The sequence below is a fragment of the Aegilops tauschii genome, chromosome 6 (genome assembly GCF_002575655.3).
Source record: "Aegilops tauschii subsp. strangulata cultivar AL8/78 chromosome 6, Aet v6.0, whole genome shotgun sequence".
Taxonomy (NCBI): domain Eukaryota; kingdom Viridiplantae; phylum Streptophyta; class Magnoliopsida; order Poales; family Poaceae; genus Aegilops; species Aegilops tauschii.
The window spans coordinates 380,908,040-380,926,350 of record NC_053040.3 but is presented as its reverse complement, the minus strand read 5'-3'; the positions used below and the strand labels follow the sequence as shown (position 1 = coordinate 380,926,350).

The 18,311-nt window shown below is 52.7% G+C and overlaps 1 protein-coding gene and 1 pseudogene across 1 annotated transcript; both read right to left on the bottom strand.

The window, feature by feature from the left end:
- Positions 1-1,650: 1,650 nt before the first annotated feature.
- On the bottom strand, positions 1,651-3,377 carry LOC109778744 (protein MODIFYING WALL LIGNIN-1). The gene is made up of 3 exons (XM_020337320.4): positions 2,759-3,377; positions 2,425-2,636; positions 1,651-2,294 (listed from the first exon to the last, which is right to left on the bottom strand). Exons 1-3 carry the CDS (start codon positions 2,873-2,875, stop codon positions 1,985-1,987), a joined length of 639 nt encoding a protein of 212 aa, XP_020192909.1. The 5' UTR covers positions 2,876-3,377; the 3' UTR covers positions 1,651-1,984.
- Positions 3,378-4,124: 747 nt separating this feature from the next.
- Positions 4,125-18,311, bottom strand: part of LOC141026101 (uncharacterized) — a 30,776-nt pseudogene continuing 16,589 nt past the window's right edge.

Here is an 18,311-nt window from a genome sequence, read left to right as displayed (position 1 = left end):
GGGCCTGCAACCCACGGCTGTAGATGCTCTTAGGGCATCTCCAACGCCGCCCCGCAAACCTCCCGCATGCTCTGGACCGCGCTGTCCGGACAACGGAAGCCATCCAACGCGGGCCTGTATCGGTCCACGAAGCGGTCCGGACGCGATTTCTCCCGAAAATCAAAGACAAACGTGGGGGGCTTTGCGGGAGTCCGGACTGATCCCAAGCCCGCTTCTCACCGCCCTGGCCCACCAAAACCCCTGCCCCTCCCGTGCGTATTTGGTCAGCGCCGCTTCAGACCGTCAGCGCCCGCATTCATGCCCGGCCAGAGCAGACGCGATCTCCCACTGGCGCTGACATTGAGGCGGCGCGCCGGCCGAGAGAGCGCCGCCCGCGCCGCTTCCCTGTGCAGGCAACTGTCGCGCGTTCAAACGACACGACGCAGCCTGTCCGTTCGTCTGCTGCCACATTGATGGCACGCGGTTGCCGAGCGGACTCCTCCGACGCCACCCGTCCGTCCCTCTGCCGCCCACCATTGCTATAAAAACTGGTGCCCTGGCCATAGCCGCTGTCATCCACCTCTGATCCCTCTCTGCACTCCCACCATGGATCCCTTCCCCGACAAAACTCTCTGGGACGGGCTGTCGTCGGACCAGAAGAAGGAGATGGCTGCCATTGCTGCCAGCTGGCTGGCTGGAGGACGCTGCCGACGATGAACCGGCGCCACCAACCTCCTCCTTTGTGCAACCCTCGTCGGTGCATTGCACCATGACCATCGGCGAGACCCGTGCCCATTACTTGGACATGGTGCGGGAGGAGCAGTTCCGGGAGGCGCAGGCCGGCGCCACCTACACCTCCTCCAGGAGCATCTGCAGGCGGAGGAGCAGCTCGCCGCCGGCAGAGCGGTCACGCCGGACGCAGACGTGGCGGAGCAGGAGGCGTTGCTCGAGTCCTATCGCTCCGCCTGCAAGATCCGCCTCGCCCGTTGGTGGTACCGGCAGCGGGTGGCGAAGGTGCGGCTACCGACAAGGAGTGCGATGACGAGGCGGGCGAGGCGGTGTTCGGCGAGACCGACGAGGAGGAGAAGGACATCGTCGAGTCTGCGCCCCACCGCGACGACCACGAAGCCGGCACGTCCGCGGGCGCCGCCGGCAGTGAGGAAGAGTAGTGCACGGTAGGTCGCCGCTGCTCTGGTCCCACAAGGCCGTCGCTCCTCCCCTCCCGTCGACGCCAAGCTTGGTGGGCTCAACATTGCCGGCCGATTAGTCGCTTGGCGACGATGTGGAGGTGGACAGCTTCACTTTCCGGGCCTCCGGAGGAGGAGGTTACGGAGGCGGAGCTGAAGAACGCTGAGGCGGAATTGAAGACGGTGAAGCTTCAATTCTCTTGGTTCATGGCCGAACATGTGGAACGGGCACCTGCTACCATTTAGATCTAGTCGGACGATCTCCGCTTAGTTGATGTGAATGTAATGACATCCGTCATTTTAAGATGAGATCCATCATGTTTGATTGAATTTCGTCCGCTTAGTTTGAATTGTTGTCAAAATATATGCGAGTGGCGTTGAATGTCGTCCTCCCACACCTGTGTTCACGGACGGACGCGGCATGAAATTTGCGGTTGCTTTGGAGATGCCCTTAGTGCCCAAAATGGGAGTGGAGCACAAATCAGTGTAATTTCTGCTCTGTTCTGTACGATCCTTGAGGATCTTTCCTTCTTACCAGTTCGGTAATGTCATTTACACTTTGCACGGCCACGTCAGTAAATGTGTCAGTAATTCTATGTACTGTGTCCCTCCCATCCAACCCACCAGCAGTACTCCCGAGATCGCCTTTCTCAGCTTTGCCAGCCTACCAAGATGCCCCACCCGAGACCAAAAGGAGAAGAAGATGCTCCCACTCGGCTTGGCCTTTGCGGGACGAACAGCGAAGCGTGTCATCGACCTCTCCACCGGTTGGCCCGGCCCGCCCTCGTGTCCGATCGATCTGCCGATGCCAGCACCGATCATTGCTTGGATCGCCCGCCCGGCTGTCCCGGGCTCGCGCCTGTTGCCGCGTCGACACGGATGGTAGTTGTGCAGGCGGCGTCTCGTCTGGCGCACGCCGTCGTGCTCGAGCCGGCCGCCGCGGTTTTGGTGGCGAAGGTGAGGCCGAGGATGAGGAGCGCCGTGACGACGACCAGGGCGGCGGCGCCGCCGAACACGCCGTTCCTGGCGACGTAGCAGTCGCCGTCCATCCACCCCCGGCCGTAGCGCTGCCCGCTGTTCATGCTCGCCGCCGTCGCCAGCAGGATCACGGCCAGCGCGAAGCACACCCTGCACGCACGCACGCACGCACGCCACCGTCTCGTCAGCGATTTGGCTCGGCCGCACGGAATTCTCATGTGGTGCTTCGGCGCGTATTTATGTTGCCACCATGGTCGTATTACACCGTAACCGCACGTACCATGAGAGGGCCAGGAGCGCGACGGGCGCGACGCGGCCTCCGGTGGCGACGGGCTTGCCGGGCTTTGAGCTGGAGGCGCACATGGTGGTCGCCGCCGCGGTGGTGCCGACGAGCTGCGCGACGGAGAGGAAGGCGATGGCCGCGACGCCCAATTCGAAGGCGGAGCTCCTGGGCAGGGAGCAGAGGCTGCCGTCCAGCTTCATGTCCCCGTCCTGATCGAGCAACCGGCAGGAAGGCGATTCAGATCCAATCCGGGAACCGGAGCCTCTCGCCAATTGCAATTGCAATTGCAACACGACGAGCGCGACAAAGAGAGCAGGAGCGGAGGCCTGACCTTGACTCTGCGGAACTCGGCGGCGAGGGAGCAGGAGAAGGCGGTGGCGCAGAGCAGGACGACGATGCCGCAGACCGCGGCCCGGCAGGACAGCCCTCTGCCCCCCTTCTCCATCATCACGGGACGAGCTCGAGCTGGAGCTGAAACCCGAGCTGCTGCGTGCCCAATTCACGGCTACCTCGCTTTCCCTTCCGGGAATTCAGCCACAATGATTCGTGACATATATACTGGCGAATTATGCGACCAACGACCAATCAGACACGGTTGGTGGCGGCGGGAGACGACGGAAGCAGGCAGAGGCGGAGGAGGGAGACCGGGTGCTCCGCTAAACAAACCGTTGAAAAACGCATGGATTCGTCCACCCGTGTGGACCGCTGCCTAGGTAAAGCCTTGTGGCCGCGTGGTGGCTGGCTAGGAAGGAATTGGCAGGAGAGGAGGCTCGGGTCCCATGTTGATGGGCGGACGAACTGACCCGGCGGCGAACGGTTTGGTCAAAACCGGATAGTGGGCTTGCTTGGGGAGGTGGGAGCTTAGGAAAGCCGAAAGCCTGCACGGAACGAATCATACGCACACGCACGCACCGTAGTGGCTTGTCCTAGTCGGCCTACGCCCGCAGCCCACTTGCGGTTGTTTACATGCATGCGTGATAACCAGTCGTGTCGTGATCACGCCACCCAAACGGCCGGGTAACTAGATCGCTGCTTGTGCGTGAGAAAGATCCAAAAGACGAAAATCTAGAGAGAGACGCCCCGCACGGGAGGACAGGATCCATGGTAATCCTCTACCTTCGCTGTCGTGCCGCGCGACTTTGCACTCGACTGTCTCTGGCTTCGCGTGTTCGCCGCGACGGGGACGCCGGGTGGCGGGCGCTGCGCGGAATGGATCTTTCCCGGCGAGGCAGGTTGGACGGTTAGGCCAACTCCACCGCGCGACCCAAACGGACGTCCATTTTGTCCGGCCTGTCCATTTGGGTAGGGATTTGGGGTCGTGTCCGGGCGTGTCTTGGAATGCGGTGGCCGTGCGCCCAGCGCGCGGCCGCATCCATTTGCCCCATCCTGTCCGCGTCTATTTAAAAAACTAAAAGCAACGTTTCAAATGCCAAAGCCCTAATCCAGCAGTCCCGGTTCATCACGCCGGCAACAGAGCCAGCGGCCTACACGTCCATCGCCGGCATCAGCCAGCGGCCGGCAACACAGCCAGCCTCCAAAATGAATAGTTGTCCTCGCCGGCAACACAGCCAGCGGCCGGCAACACAGCCGGCCTCCAGAATGAATGTTTTTCTCGCCGGCACACTGCCAGCGGCCCAGCGGGCGGGCGGCACCCATGCCAGCCTCCAAAAAAGAACGGCCGACGCCGATCGGACGACCTAGTTCAGGCCTTCGCCGTCGAGCATCTCCTTCTACCTGGCCTCGAACCAGGCCCTCGTCTTCTCGCTCATCTTCGACAAGTCCACGCTCATGATCGCAAGGACCACCTCCTTCGCTTTGGTGGCGACATTGGTGGCCTCGATGTCGAGCTGCCTCTGCCTGGCCTTGACGTTGTCGGCCTCGATGTCGAGCTGCCTTTGCCGGGCCGCCTCCTCCATGTCGAGCTGCCTTTGCCGGGCCGTCTCCTCCATGTCGATCTTCCTCCGCTTGGCCGCCTCCTCCATCTCAAGCTTCTGTCTTTGAAGGTCTAGGTATTGCTTCATTTGCTCGTCCTTGCTTTGCCGCTTCTTCTCGTCCCTCACATCCTTTTGGGACATCATGCCATGCAAAGTCTCATGCAAGGCCATGGATGAGGCATCACGTATGTCGTCAACCTTGGAGTTGGTCTTGCCCCTCGGCCTCTTCAACGCCTCGCCATCTCCACCTCCGGCGAACTTGGCCGTCTTCTTGCCTCTCTTCCTTTGTAGTTCACGGTATTGGTCCTTGAACTTAGGGCAATTGTTGATGATCGTCCAACAATGCGTAAGAGTGAATGGCTTGTCATTGTGCCGGGCCTTGAATGCCTCCAAAGATTGAAATGCCTACATCACATGATCAACAACAAGTGAACATGCAAACATATACACGGCCGAAGTCTCATGGTTGTAGCAAGGAAAGGGCTAGGAAGAGGAGAGCATACCATGTCCCCAACGCCGAGACCACTCACGGGCCGTGCTTCAACGCTCTCAAATGCGGCGCAATACTTGTTGCACTCTTGTTGGATGAACAACCATCTCTTTTGAATCGAGCCGATGCCACGGTTGCTTGTAATTTGGTAGGGCTCAAACATCTTCCTTTCATGGAATGTTTTGTGGACTCTCGTCCAAAAAACAATGCCCTTTTGTTGCACGCCGGTCCTCGGATCTTGGCTAATCTCCGTCCAAGCTTGGCAAATCAACTTGTCCTCATCTTGTGTATATGAACCCGTGCGAATGCTCTTCCTCTTCTTTTGTGCTTCCGCTCTTTGGGTGAGCTCGTCGATGAACAATGGCGCGCCACTAATATCAACGTCATTACCTTCTTCTTCTTCATCATCACCATCACCTTCGACATAGAGGTATCACCTTCATGCCACGAGTCACCATGGTCGTAGTCAGCACGGTCGTCGGCCTCTTCATCGGGGACGTACTGGGCGCGGCCATCCTGACTTTGGGTCTCCTCGGGGTCGTAGGCACGGCCATGCCCACCCTCGAAGACCACGTCCTCCATGTACTGGTTGTGGAAGGGGTCGTCGATCGTTGGCGTTGGGGTTGGCATTCCGTCAAACAAGACGCGGGGGGGGGGGGCATGGTGCTCGTGCCTGCTTTCTTTGCATCTCGACGGACGGCCGGCCGCCGCTGCTGGACCCAGGCGTGACGTTGAGGTCGATGACGGCCGCGGGGCGCGGTGTGGACGGCGCGAACAAGCCCACGTCCGGCAACCCCGAGAAACGGTTCTGGCCGTCGTGCCTTGGCGGAGGAAAGCCGGGCGACATGGGCAAGGTGCGCGACGTCGGCGACTGGCAGTGCGTAGGCCGGGCGACCGACGAGCTTGTGCTCGCCGGGCCAACGGCCGATGCAGGGAACCCGGCCGGACGGCCCATGCCAAGCATGAGGATGGCGTGCGCTTTGTTGACGAGGTCCTCCTTCTCGTCGGCAGCGGCCTTGCGCCGCGCGGCCTCCAGCTCATCGCGCTGGGCGGCGAACTTGGCCGCGGCGGCATTGACCTTGACGATCGCTCTCCGTTCCCTCCTCTTCGCCGATTCCGCGTCCAACTTGGCGATCTCCTCCGGCATGCACTCCGACCGCGGCTTCCTTGGCGCCTTCTTCTTCACCTTTGCGGGCGGGTCGACGGCCAGGCCGCCGGAACTCGGCGGGGCATCGACCATGGACGGGGGAGAGAGGGGGCGGCGGGAGGGACGTGGGAGGGTTTGGGGGAAATGGCGCCAAATGGGCGTGGAGGGGGGGGGTTGGTTTCTCCCACCGACAAGCGGGCCAGGGGAGGACAAGCGCGCGCGTCCCGCCCGTCCGCGCGCTGTCCGTTTCACCCCAAAACCGGCGCAAACTTGGGCCGGGGATGGGTCGAAAGCGGACACAAAGCGGACAAAAGTCCGTTTGCGCCCGCGCGCTGGGCCGTCTCGTTTGTCCCTTTTACCCCAAACGGACGGGGGCAGACAGGATAGGGTCGCGTGGTGGAGTTGGCCTTAGGCTAGGGTCCCGTGCCGCGGCCAATGATCAAACCGAGGAAGCGACATCGGGTGTTTCTGGCTCGGTCGCTTATGGCCTGCTGCACACAGAGCGACTCTAGCGGAGTCACCGTATCAACCTATACTCTTTTTTTAGGAACCTATATACTTTTTGGGGGGTAAACATTATATTACTCAGGTCAGAGGCGGAGGACGAAAAAAAATAAGGTGTGGCGAAGTCTTAATGAAAGAATTCTTTTGATGCAAATCGGAAGATTCAACACACATTACAAACAAAAATCCAAATACAATGAAAATGTAGGCATGTTTCAATAGGAAAACAACCTAAAACATACCGATAAAGAAGCATTCAATGGCGTCTAGAAGACTCTTGATAACCCACAAGTATAGGGGATCACAACAGTTTTCGATAAGTAAGAGTGCCGAACCCAACGAGGAGCTAAAGGTAGAACAAATATTCCCTCGAGTTCTATCGACCACCGATACAACTCTACGCACGCTTAACGTTCACTTTACCTAGAACAAGTATGAAACTAGAAGTACTTTGTAGGTGTTTTTGGATAGGTTTGCAAGATAATAAAGAGCACATAAATAAAAAGTAGGGGCTGTTTAGATAAAGACACAACTAAATTAGTTTTAGTAGAGAGCTTTTTGTCACGAGAAAGTTATTTGTCCCTAGGCAATCGATAACTAGACCGGTAATCACTATTGCAATTTTATATGAGGGAGAGGCATAAGCTAACATATTTTCTCTACTTGGATCATATGCACTTATGATTGGAACTCTAGCAAGCATCCGCAACTACTAAAGATCATTAAGGTAAAACCCAACCATAGCATTAAAATATCAAGTCCTCTTTATCCCATACGCAAACAACCTACTTACTCGGTGTTAAGGCATATCTCTCTAGATGTAGTTTTGGTGATTGATGACAACATGTTTGCGGACTAATCGTGTGCTTTGAGCATTTCAGAGATTCATCCTTTGGCACGAGACGATTTCTTTCCCCTCGGAGTGTCATTCAAGACGGTGTAGCTCTTTCGCTTCTTTTTGGTGGACTAGTTTCGTAGGAGTCACCGTACTATCAAGAGGGGGTCCGCTTTAGTAAGGCTAGGGTGGAATCAACACGTACACATCCTCTTTACACCCTCTGAGCCTTTCTGCTTCATTGGAGATCTCTTTCCCCTTTCTTTGGGCTGTGTCTGGTCCCAGCGGTAGTACCGCTTAGGGGTCACAGGCGGCAGTACCGCTCCGCAGCGGTAGTACCGCCGGTGGGTCCTCAGCAGTAGTACCGCTGCGGTACCAGGCCCCTACCGCATCGACTCGAGGCGTCATTTCTCGTGTCGGATTGTGCGGTACTTTGCAGCGGCAGTAGAGCGGCAGTGCCGCTCATGAGCGGTAGTACCGCCCTACCACCGCGGCAGTACTGCTCGGGTCCGTCTCTCTCCTGCCCTCCAAACTTCACGGTAGTACCGCCCGGGGGAGCGGTAGTACCGCTGTTCTCAGCGGTAGTGTCGCTGCCTCCTGCGGTAGTACCGCCCTCTGCGGGGCTGTTTTGGGGGGTAACGGTTGGATTGTTCCCCCCACTATATAAGGAGGTCTTCTTCCCCAAAGTTGACCTACCTCTTCCCCCAAAAGCTCCATTGTTGCTCCAAGCTCCATTTTCGCCCGATCTCTCTCCCTAGCCAATCAAACTTGTTGATTTGCTCGGGATTGGTTGAGAAGGCCCCGATCTACACTTCCACCAAGAGAAATTTGATTCCCCCCACTTATCCCTAGCGGCTCTTGTTACTCTTGGGTGTTTGAGCACCCTAGACGGTTGAGGTCACCGCGGAGCCATAGTCCATTGTGGTGAAGCTTTGTGGTGTCGTTGGGAGCCTCCAATTAAGTTGTGGAGATTGCCCCAACCTTGTTTGTAAAGGTCCGGTCGCCGCCTTCAAGGGCACCAATAGTGGAATCACGGCATCTCGCATTGTGTGAGGGCGTGAGGAGAATACGGTGGCCCTAGTGGCTTCTTGGGGAGCATTGTGCCTCCACACCGCTCCAACGGAGATGTACTTCCCCTCAAAAGGAAGGAACTTCGGTAACACATCCTCGTCTTCACCGGCTCCACTCTTGGTTATCTCGTCCCTTTACTTTCGCAAGCTTACTTGTGTTAAATCCCTTGCTTGCTTGTGTGCTTGTTGTCATTGCATCATATAAGTTGCTCACTTAGTTGCATATCTAGACAACCTACTTTGATGCAAAGTTTAAATTGGTAAAGAAAGGCTAAAAATTGTTAGTTGCCTATTCACCCCCCCTCTAGTCAACTATATTGATCCTTTCAATTGGTATCAGAGCCTCGTCTCTATATTAAGGACATTACCGTCTGAGGAGTATGGTTGATGTCGTAGACGGTGTGGAGGAGCACTCCGGTGTGAATCCGGTCTCGTCTACGGGAGATGGGGGAACCGCGGTCTCTCGTGAGGAATTCAATGTGGCGTTGGACACATTGAAAACCTCCATGACTACCGAGGTCGAAAGCATGTTTAATAAATTCTTAGAAGGGCTTAAACTTTTCACCGCACCGTTGAAAGTGGGTGATCCCGCCAACAAGGTGACGGATGCTACCTCCGACAAGGGGGAAGCTACTAGCGAGAAAGCTCCTTCTTCTAGTGGTAAAAATGGCACCGGCATCTTTGCCCATGTGGAACCTCCACTTGTCTATGGTGGACCGCTCCCTTCCACTCATTTGAATCATGCCGGCCCGACCCCTAAGATTGAGAAGAATGTAGATTTTGATTCTTGGGTCTATCGTTTTAAGCGTCATTTAAATCATGTGAACACTAACCTTTGGAGAATCATTGAAGAAGGTTTCTATCCGCATGACCGAAGTAACTTCACTCCTAGAGAAGTCGTGGATCATCAATTCAACGATAATGCTCTCTTCATCATCCAAGAAGCAATCCCACCCGAAGATCTTCCTCATCTCCGGCCCTACACCGTGGCCAAAGATGCTTGGCTCCAAGTTGTTTCCCTCTATCGGGGAAGCGCAAGCATTCAACGTTCCAACTATGAAGTGGTGCAAGATGAAGCCGATGAGTTTGCAATGAAAGAAGATGAAGAACCTCGTGAGCTTTTTCGGAGAGTAACCAAACTCGCGGTCTCTCTCCGAGATCATGGAAGTAAGGACACGGATGACAATTGGATCAAGCGCAAATTCCTCAAGGCAATGATGCCCTACCACAAAGCCATGTCCTCCGTCATTCGTCAAAGGTCGGACTTCCACACCTTGTCCTCAAGTGAAGTGTTGGATGAGTTCGTTGCTATGAGCATCTTGGACAAGACTGCCGACAATGCGGTTCTTCACTCTCAAAGAGTAAAGAAGCCCAACCTTGCTCTAAAGGCCAAGGTTAGTATGGAGGAAGAGGATGAAGAGGAAGAAGAGGAGATCAACCTCGAAGATACGAAGTATGCCTATCATGAACACATGGCTCTTGCTTCAAGGCAATTTTGGAGCAAGAAGAACACAAGGCCAAACTTCAACAAGAACAATTCAAGTGGCGCAAAGGGCAAGCAACGAGTGAGGACTTGCTTCAATTGTGGCAATGTGAGCCACTTTGTTGCGGAGTGCCCTTACGAGAAGAGGGAAGACAATGGTGGCAAGCTCATCCGAAAGGACAAGGCCAAGTCGTTCCCCAACAAGAGCAACTTCACCAAGAAGACTCCTCCCAAGGCATTGGTGGTACAAGAAGAGTACAATGAGGATGATGACGATGATGAAGATGGTGAGTCGGTTGCCATGGCCTCCGTTGCCATTGCGATGACTCCACGGATGTCTCTCTTCGACTCACCCAATGAGAACATCACCGCCAAGTGCCCCATGGCTAAAGCCACCAACAAGGTAACCCCCAACATCAAAACTACCATCATTAATCATCCTTCTTCGACGGATAGCATTGATGAACATGAGGGGACAAATGTGGAGGAAAATGAGTTTGAGACCTTTATGGGTAAACTCAAGGGTAAATTCAAGAAGCACTTCGTTGCTCTCTTGGAACAACTTGGTGAAGCCAATGACATGATCGACGCTCACGAAGATACCATCTCTAAGATGGAGGGGCATAGTCGTGACTATGCCGATGAGATTTCGGATCTTTCCAATGCTCTTGACGAAGAGCGTGGTCTTCGTTTGGCTCTTGAGGAGTCATACAACGATGATCATGCTAAGTTAAAGAAAGATCTTGATAATGCTCTTGTTGTGTCTCGTGTGCTAAACTCCGAGAAGGCAAAGCTTGGGGTTGATCTTGCTAGACTCAAAGAGGAGTTTGACATTCTCGACAAGGCTCACAAAGTCTTGAAGGGTGTTCATGCTAGCCTCAAGGAGTCTCATGATCAACTCCAAGTGAAGCTAACTAAGGAGAAAGCCACCTTTCCTCATATGGTGTTAATTGATAATGCAAATGCTACTAACCCTTGTTGTGAGCATGTGTATCTTGTTGAGGAGAATGCTAAGTTGAAGGAGCAACTTGAGAAAGGCCTTGTGTCATGCATACAAGGTGAGAAGAACCTCAACGACCTTTTGAGCAATCAAAAGGAAGTTGTGGCCAAGGAGGGGATTGGGTTCGCACCCAAGCCCAAGAACAAGAAGAAGAATGACAAGACCAAACGACCTCCTCCTCTCAAGCAAACTTTTGTGAAGGAGGGAGAGGGTGCTTCCAAGGAGAAGAAGAACAATGCGAAGGGTGGCGGTGTCAAGAAGGGCAATGCCACCCCTTCCAACAAAGCCGGCGACTTTAATCCTTCTTATGTGCTATGCCGTGCTAGTGATGGGCATGTTTATGCCAAATTTGTTGGTTCTCCTCATGAGTATATTGAATGGTCTATTTGGGTTCCTAAGACCCTTGCTACTAACATCAAAGGACCCATTACAAAATAGGTACCTAAAACCAAGCATTGATCTCTTGTAGGTGTTTGCTTTCGGTGGGGGATCATGGTTGCTCGATAGTGGAGTTACAAATCATATGACCGGAAGCAAGGACTTGGTGGTGGACGTGCAAAAGATTCCATCTATGCCCACCAATGTTGAGTGGGGTGATGCCTCGTCTTCTAAGGTATTGGGACTCGGCAAAGTTGTCATTTCTCATGATCTCACGATCGAGAAAGTCATGCTTGTTGAGTCCCTTGCATACAATTTACTTTCCATTCGTCAACTTGCAATCATGGGTTTTGCCACCTTCTTTGATATTGATACCGCGGCCCTCTTGTGGAGCAAGACTCTTAAAGTAGCCTTTGTTGGGCATGTCGAGAACGGTCTCTATGTGATTAACTTTTCGGAGCGACCCACTAAGACCGCGACATGCCTAATGGCTAAAGTTGACGTGGGATGGCTTTGGCATCGCCCGTTAGCCCATGTCAATATGAGATCTTTGCAAAGTCTTCTCAAGGGGGACCATGTCCGTGGACTAACGAACGTTAGTTTTGCTAAAGATCGTTCTTGCAGTGCTTGTATCGAAGGAAAGCTTCATGAGAAGGCTCAGCCTCCCACGACTCTCATTTACTCGAAGAGGCCTTTGGAGCTCCTTCATTTGGATCTCTTTGGGCCTCCATCCTTTGATAGTATTGGGGGTAGAAAGTATTGCTTGGTGATTGTGGATGACTATTCAAGATACACTTGGGTGTATTTCTTCAAGAGGAAGAGTGAGACCCAACAAACGGTCATTGACTTTGCAAATGAAGCCCAACGTCAACACAATGCAAAGATCTTGACAATAAGAAGTGACAACGGAACCGAGTTCAAGAACTACACCTTGGATGAGTTTCTTAGTGATGAGGGGATCAAGCATCAATATTCCGCACCTTACACCCCTCAACAAAATGGTGTTGCGGAGAGGAAGAACCGGACGTTGATGGATGCCGCAAGGACCATGATGGCGGAGTTCAAGTCTCCATACAACTTTTGGGCCGAAGCCATCAACACCGCGTGTCATGCATCCAATCGGCTCTACCTCCGCAAGGGCTTGAACAAGACTCCATATGAGATACTCACCGGTAACAAGCCCAACCTCAAGTACTTTCGGGTGTTCGGGTGTAAGTGTTTCATTCTCAAGAAAGGTGTTCGGTTGTCTAAATTTGAGGCTAGAGCTTATGAGGGCATATTTGTTGGTTATGCTACAAACTCTCATGCTTACCGTGTCCTCAATAAATCTACGGGAGTTATTGAGGAGACGTGTAACGTGGAGTTTGATGAGAGTAACGGCTCCCAAGTGGAGCAAAGTGGCACTTGTGATGTAGGTGATGAAATTCCTCCTCAAGCCATAAGAAGAATGGGTGTTGGTTTTATCCTACCCATTGAGGAACCCCTTGTGGCCGAAGGAGAAGGACAATGCTCCACTCAAGTGGAGCCATCACCAACCCAAGGCCCACACGCTTCCAAGAACAAAGTGAAGGCCCTCATCCTCATGAACAAGACCAAGGGCAAGATCATGCTCAAGATGGTGGTGACACACCAAGTGATGCCCAAGGTCAAGTTCTCTCCCCCGAGCAAGTTCAAGATCAAGAACAAGCTCAAGACGGCGCTCAAGATGATCAAGTGACCGCTCCTCAACTCACCACCGAGGAGGAATTGGAGCGTCGTGCCGCCAAGATTGCTTCCAAGCTCTCCACCAAGGGTCATCTCATGAAGAATGTGCTTGGAAGCATTCAAAAGGGGGTAAGCACTCGTAGACAATTGGCAAACTATTATGAACATCACACGTTTGTCTCTTGTGTGGAACCCCAAAAGGTATATGAAGCACTCGAAGATCCGGATTGGCTTAATGCCATGCATGAAGAACTCAACAACTTCGAGTACAACAAGGTGTGGAGATTAGTGCCAAGGCCAACGGGGAACCACAATGTCATTGGAACCAAGTGGATATTCAAGAACAAGCAAGATGCTCATGGGACCATCATCCGCAACAAGGCACGATTGGTGGCACAAGGCTACTCCCAAGTCGAGGGTATCGACTACGGTGAAACCTTTGCTCCCGTTGCTCGCCTTGAATCTATTTGTTTGTTGATTGCTTATGCTTCTCATCACAACTTTAAGTTGCAACAAATGGATGTGAAGAGTGCTTTTCTTAATGGTCCTATTAATGAGTTGGTTTATGTCAAGCAACCCCCCGGGTTCGAGGATCCCTACTTTCCCGATCATGTGTATCAACTCGATAAGGCACTCTATGGCCTTAAACAAGCCCCACGTGCGTGGTATGACCACCTTACCGAGTTGTTACAAGATCGTGGGTTTGAAGTTGGGCTAATCGACCCCACTCTTTTTACTAAGAAGGTCAAAGGGGAGTTGTTTGTGTGCCAACTATATGTTGATGACATTATCTTTGGTTCCCCTAACAAAGCTTTCAATGAGGAATTTGCCGCACTCATGACCTCAAAGTTCAAGATGTCTTCCATGGGAGAGTTGAAGTTCTTTCTCGGTTTCGAAGTAAAGCAAAGAAGAGAAGGAACCTTCATCAACCAAGCCAAATACACTCAAGACATGCTCAAGAGATTCAAGCTAAGTGATGTCAAGCCGGCGTCCACTCGAAGGCCCACCAAGTGCCAACTTGACATCGATCCCAATGGTAAAGATGTGGATCAAAAGGTATATCGCTCCATGATTGGTTCCTTACTTTACCTTTGTGCATCTAGACCGGATATCATGTTGAGTGTGGGAATTTGTGCACGTTTTCAAGCCGCACCTAAGGAAAGCCACTTTGTGGCGGTCAAGCGAATCTTTCGATATTTGGCTCATACCCCAAACTTTGGCTTATGGTACCCAAGAGGAGCAAACTTCAAGCTTGTAGGGTATTCGGACTCCGATTGGGCGGGAGACAAAGTGGATAGGAAGTCCACTTCCGGAGGGTGCCGATTCCTTGGTTGCTCTTTGGTAAGTTGGTCTTCTAAAAAGCAAAGTTGTGTGTCTCTCTCGTCCACCGAAGCGGAGTATGTGGCGGCCGGCAGTTGTTGTGCACAACTCTTATGGATGAGGCAAACTTTAAAGGATTACGGTGTCATTTGTGACAAAGTGCCTCTTTGGTGTGACAATGAAAGTGCCATCAAGATTTCTCTCAACCCGGTGCAACACTTCAAGACGAAGCATATTGAGATTCGGTATCACTTCATCCGGGATCATATTAGGAGAGGGGAGATCGAGCTCAACTATGTCAACACTCATGATAACCTTGCAGATATTTTCACAAAGCCGTTGGATGAAGCACGATTTCGCGAGTTAAGGCATGAGCTAAATATCATTGATTCGAGCAATTATGCTTGAACACTTGCACTCCCCACCATACTCAACTTGTTATCTTGTTTAGGTGTAGGCATGGACATAGGGGGAGTGTTGTTCTCTTAACGAACTCTCCCTCCCCTTATTATGCATAAATTGATAAACTCTTCCACATTAGCCATTTTTTATGGTACTTGTGCTTCAAAGACGAGTTTTGGTCATGGGCCCAAGGATAATTCTTCGCGGTGCCATACCAATTGACTCAAACATAGGTGGCTCCGGCCACCGCCCTCTCCTTGGAGAGGCTGTGTCTTGTGGTTGGTCCTCGTTGTCTCTTGCCTTTCTTTCTCTCTGCCTTGTCTTAGTCTCCTCTTCTTGCCGTTTTTTTCCGTTCCTTTTTTATCTTTGCCCTTTTGTCTAGTAGTTGCATCTCGCTGGGCGGTACTACCGCTGGTGGTGCGCGGTACTACCGCTTATGTTGACAAGCGGTACTACCGCCCACCCGAGCGGTACTACCGTTGGGGGGCGGGACCAGGGGGTTATGTCGGGGCAGGGGGAGGTTTCTCCTCTCCCATACCCATTCGCACCGCCCCCTCGTTCCTCTTCCTCTCTCCAGCGTCGCCTCGCCGCGGGAGGGCTCCGGCGGGCCGCCGTCTCCGGTCCATCCCTCTCCATTCCCTTTGGTGGAGTCGATCCCCACCTCGTCCTCTTGCCATGGATGCCGGTATTGCCCTCGTTCCTTCTGTCTTTTTGTCTAGTTCTCAGATCTAGCGTTTTTGGGGCAATAGTGGTTGCATCTCTCATTTTTTGGCTAAATCCCGGCTTGAGTAGTTTGGAGAAGGTGTCTAGACTGTGTGGATTAAGTTTTGGTAGGAGTATTTTTGAATTTGGAAGTCCGGTAGTGCCGGATCTGACCACGGCAGTAGGAACCGCCGTTTCCCAGTCTTGAGCGGTACTACCGCTCCCACTGGAGCGGTACTACCGCTCGTGCGGTACTGCCGCCTATGGCCAGCGGTACTACCGCTGCTTGCCCGATTCCATCATTTTCCTACCACTGTTTGATCCATGTTATTTTGTTTGGAGGCTTATGCTCTTTCTTTCGTGTTGGCTCTTCTGTTCGTGTGTTTGGTTCCACGTGATGAACATCCTGAGCAGCAAGTCCGCCGTGTCAACCCCGGTCGTGCAACATCAAAGCGCTACCGCACCTCTGAGTCAGCAGGTGCTTCCTCAAGTGCGGCACCTCCGCCTCAACTCCAGAAGAAACCTGCCAATAGGTCGAAGCCAAGGGGCAAGACTGTGACTGAGTTGTCTGCCAAGGAGTTCTGGGAAAGGCGTCGCCGCAAGCCCTATGCGGAAGACCAAGAACCCAATTTGGTCAACCGCCCGTTCTGGAACCGCTTTCAGTTTGCGATCTACTTTGATGTGATCAAGGCCAAGAAGAATCTCTATGTTGATGTTTGCTCCATCGACATGGATGCCATGGAAAATGATCCTGAGTACTTTGGTGAAGCTCTTCAGATGTGTGCTCAGCTCAACATTCTCAGAATCATGCAGTTCAACAAGGACTTTGATGCAGATTTGGTGGCTCAATTCTATGCTACTGTCCATCTTGGCACTGATGAAGAAAGGACTCTGACCTGGATGACAAATGGCAAGTTACTGTCTGTCAAGTGGAAGGCCTTCATGGAGTTACTTGAGGTGGAAGATCACGGGCTTGAGACTCCTGTCGGCTTTCGCCCTCACCGCAATGTCAACTCCACTCACAAGCAAGCCCTCTGGCCCTACTGCACTGTGAAGGTTCACCCTGTGACTAAGAAGGAAACCTATGAGCTGTCTACCTTTCTGGACATCCTTCATCGTGTCTTTCGAGAGACCCTCTTTCCTCGCATCGGGAATCTGGATATGGTCCAGTCCTATCTCGTGGATATGCTTCTCTTCTGCCAGCATAAGAAGGAAGCAAACACTGGTGAGTCCCTGGACATTTCTCATGTTATGTGGTCTGAACTTCTCACTGCCATTTCTGAGCGCAAGTGCCCGATCTATGGTCCGTTCATCATGCTGCTCATTGAGAAGGCCTGGGCACGTGTCTATTCCTAGGTGATGCTGGAAACTGGAGAATTGGTTTCTCATGAGATCAAGCGTCTGAGGAAGAAGGACAATTGGGGCACCCCAGCCCCTAAATCCGGGGGTCCATCTACTGCTGCTGACATGGAGACCGAGAACGGGGCTGAGGCTGATGATGACGATGAGGATTATGAGCCTTCTGGGACAGAGCCCTCTTGGGCAAAGAAGCTCAAGCGCAAGATGAAGAAGCTTTTCTGCATGGAGTCTCATGGTTAGTACATGACTCATGTGGCTGAGAAGAAGGCCAGGGGCGTCACAAGGAGCTCATGCGTCAGCTGGGTGTGACCGTTGTCAGTGGGTCTGAGGGCCAGATCACTGAGGAAGAGGAGTGGATTCAGCAGCACTGTCCGTGGACCGATTCCGACACCGAGCAGTTTCCGACTGAGGATGGCAGTGCAGATGACCCTACCAGGATGTGATGAGAGAGCTCCTCAGTTTGCTTTCACCTGGAGCCATAGCGTTGCTCTTTGCCCTTTTGGTGTCTCGATGCCAAAGGGGGAGAGAGCTTAGGGATTTGTGCTTTATGGTGTGGTTTATGGTGTCGTCGTTTCGTCGTTTTCTTTGTAGTGTCGTTGTGTTTTCTCGCCATTTGCATTGTTTGGTTGTGTGCCAGTGAGACCTAAGTTCTAGACATATGGTGTAAGACATATGCTACCTTATCTTTATCTATGTCTTTCTAGTACTTTGGTATCTTATGAGTTGCTTGTCTATCCTGTTATATTACCTGCTCTCATGTATCCTATGCTTAGGTTGTTGAACTATAAAATATAGGGGGAGTGTTGATCCTAATGTGTGTGTCCTACATTCCAAAGGCAGTACTAACTAGGTGCACACATTCAGGGGGAGCCCGTCTATATTTTGTAGTTCTAAGTATCTTTACTTTCATGATATATCCTTGTGCAAATCCCTGGTTGTCATCAATCCACCAAAAAGGGGGAGATTGTTAAGGCATATCTCTCTAGATGTAGTTTTGGTGATTGGTGACAACATGTTTGCGGACTAATCGTGTGCTTTGAGCATTTCAGAGATTCATCCTTTGGCACGAGACGATTTCTTTCCCCTCGCAGTGTCATTCAAGACGGTCTAGCTCTTTCGCTTCTTTTTGGTGGACTAGTTTCATAGGAGTCACCGTACTATCAAGAGGGGGTCCGCTTTAGTAAGGCTAGGGTGGAATCAACACGTACACATTCTCTTTACACCCTCTGAGCCTTTCCGCTTCATTGGAGATCTCTTTCCCCTTTCTTTGCGCTGTGTCTGGTCCCAGCGGTAGTACCGCTTAGGGGTCACAGGCGGCAGTACCGCTCCGCAGCGGTAGTACCGCCGGTGGGTCCTCAGCAGTAGTACCGCTGCGGTACCAGGCCCCTACCGCGTCGACTCGAGGCATCATTTCTCGTGTCGGATTGTGCGGTACTTTGCAGCGGCAGTAGAGCGGCAGTGCCGCTCATGAGCGGTAGTGCCGCTCATGAGCGGTAGTACCGCCCTACCACCGCGGCAGTACCGCTCGGGTCCGTCTCTCTCCTGCCCTCCAAATT

Bases quoted from the DNA above. Each gene is read 5' to 3' on its own strand.
- LOC109778744 (XM_020337320.4), bottom strand. From the start codon at position 2,875: ATGATGGAGAAGGGGGGCAGAGGGCTGTCCTGCCGGGCCGCGGTCTGC. The intron at 2,637-2,758 runs GTCAGGCCTCCG...TTGCTCGATCAG, and splicing joins CCGAGTTCCGCAGAGTCAAG to GACGGGGACATGAAGCTGGA. The intron at 2,295-2,424 runs GTACGTGCGGTT...GCGTGCGTGCAG, and splicing joins GCGCTCCTGGCCCTCTCATG to GGTGTGCTTCGCGCTGGCCG.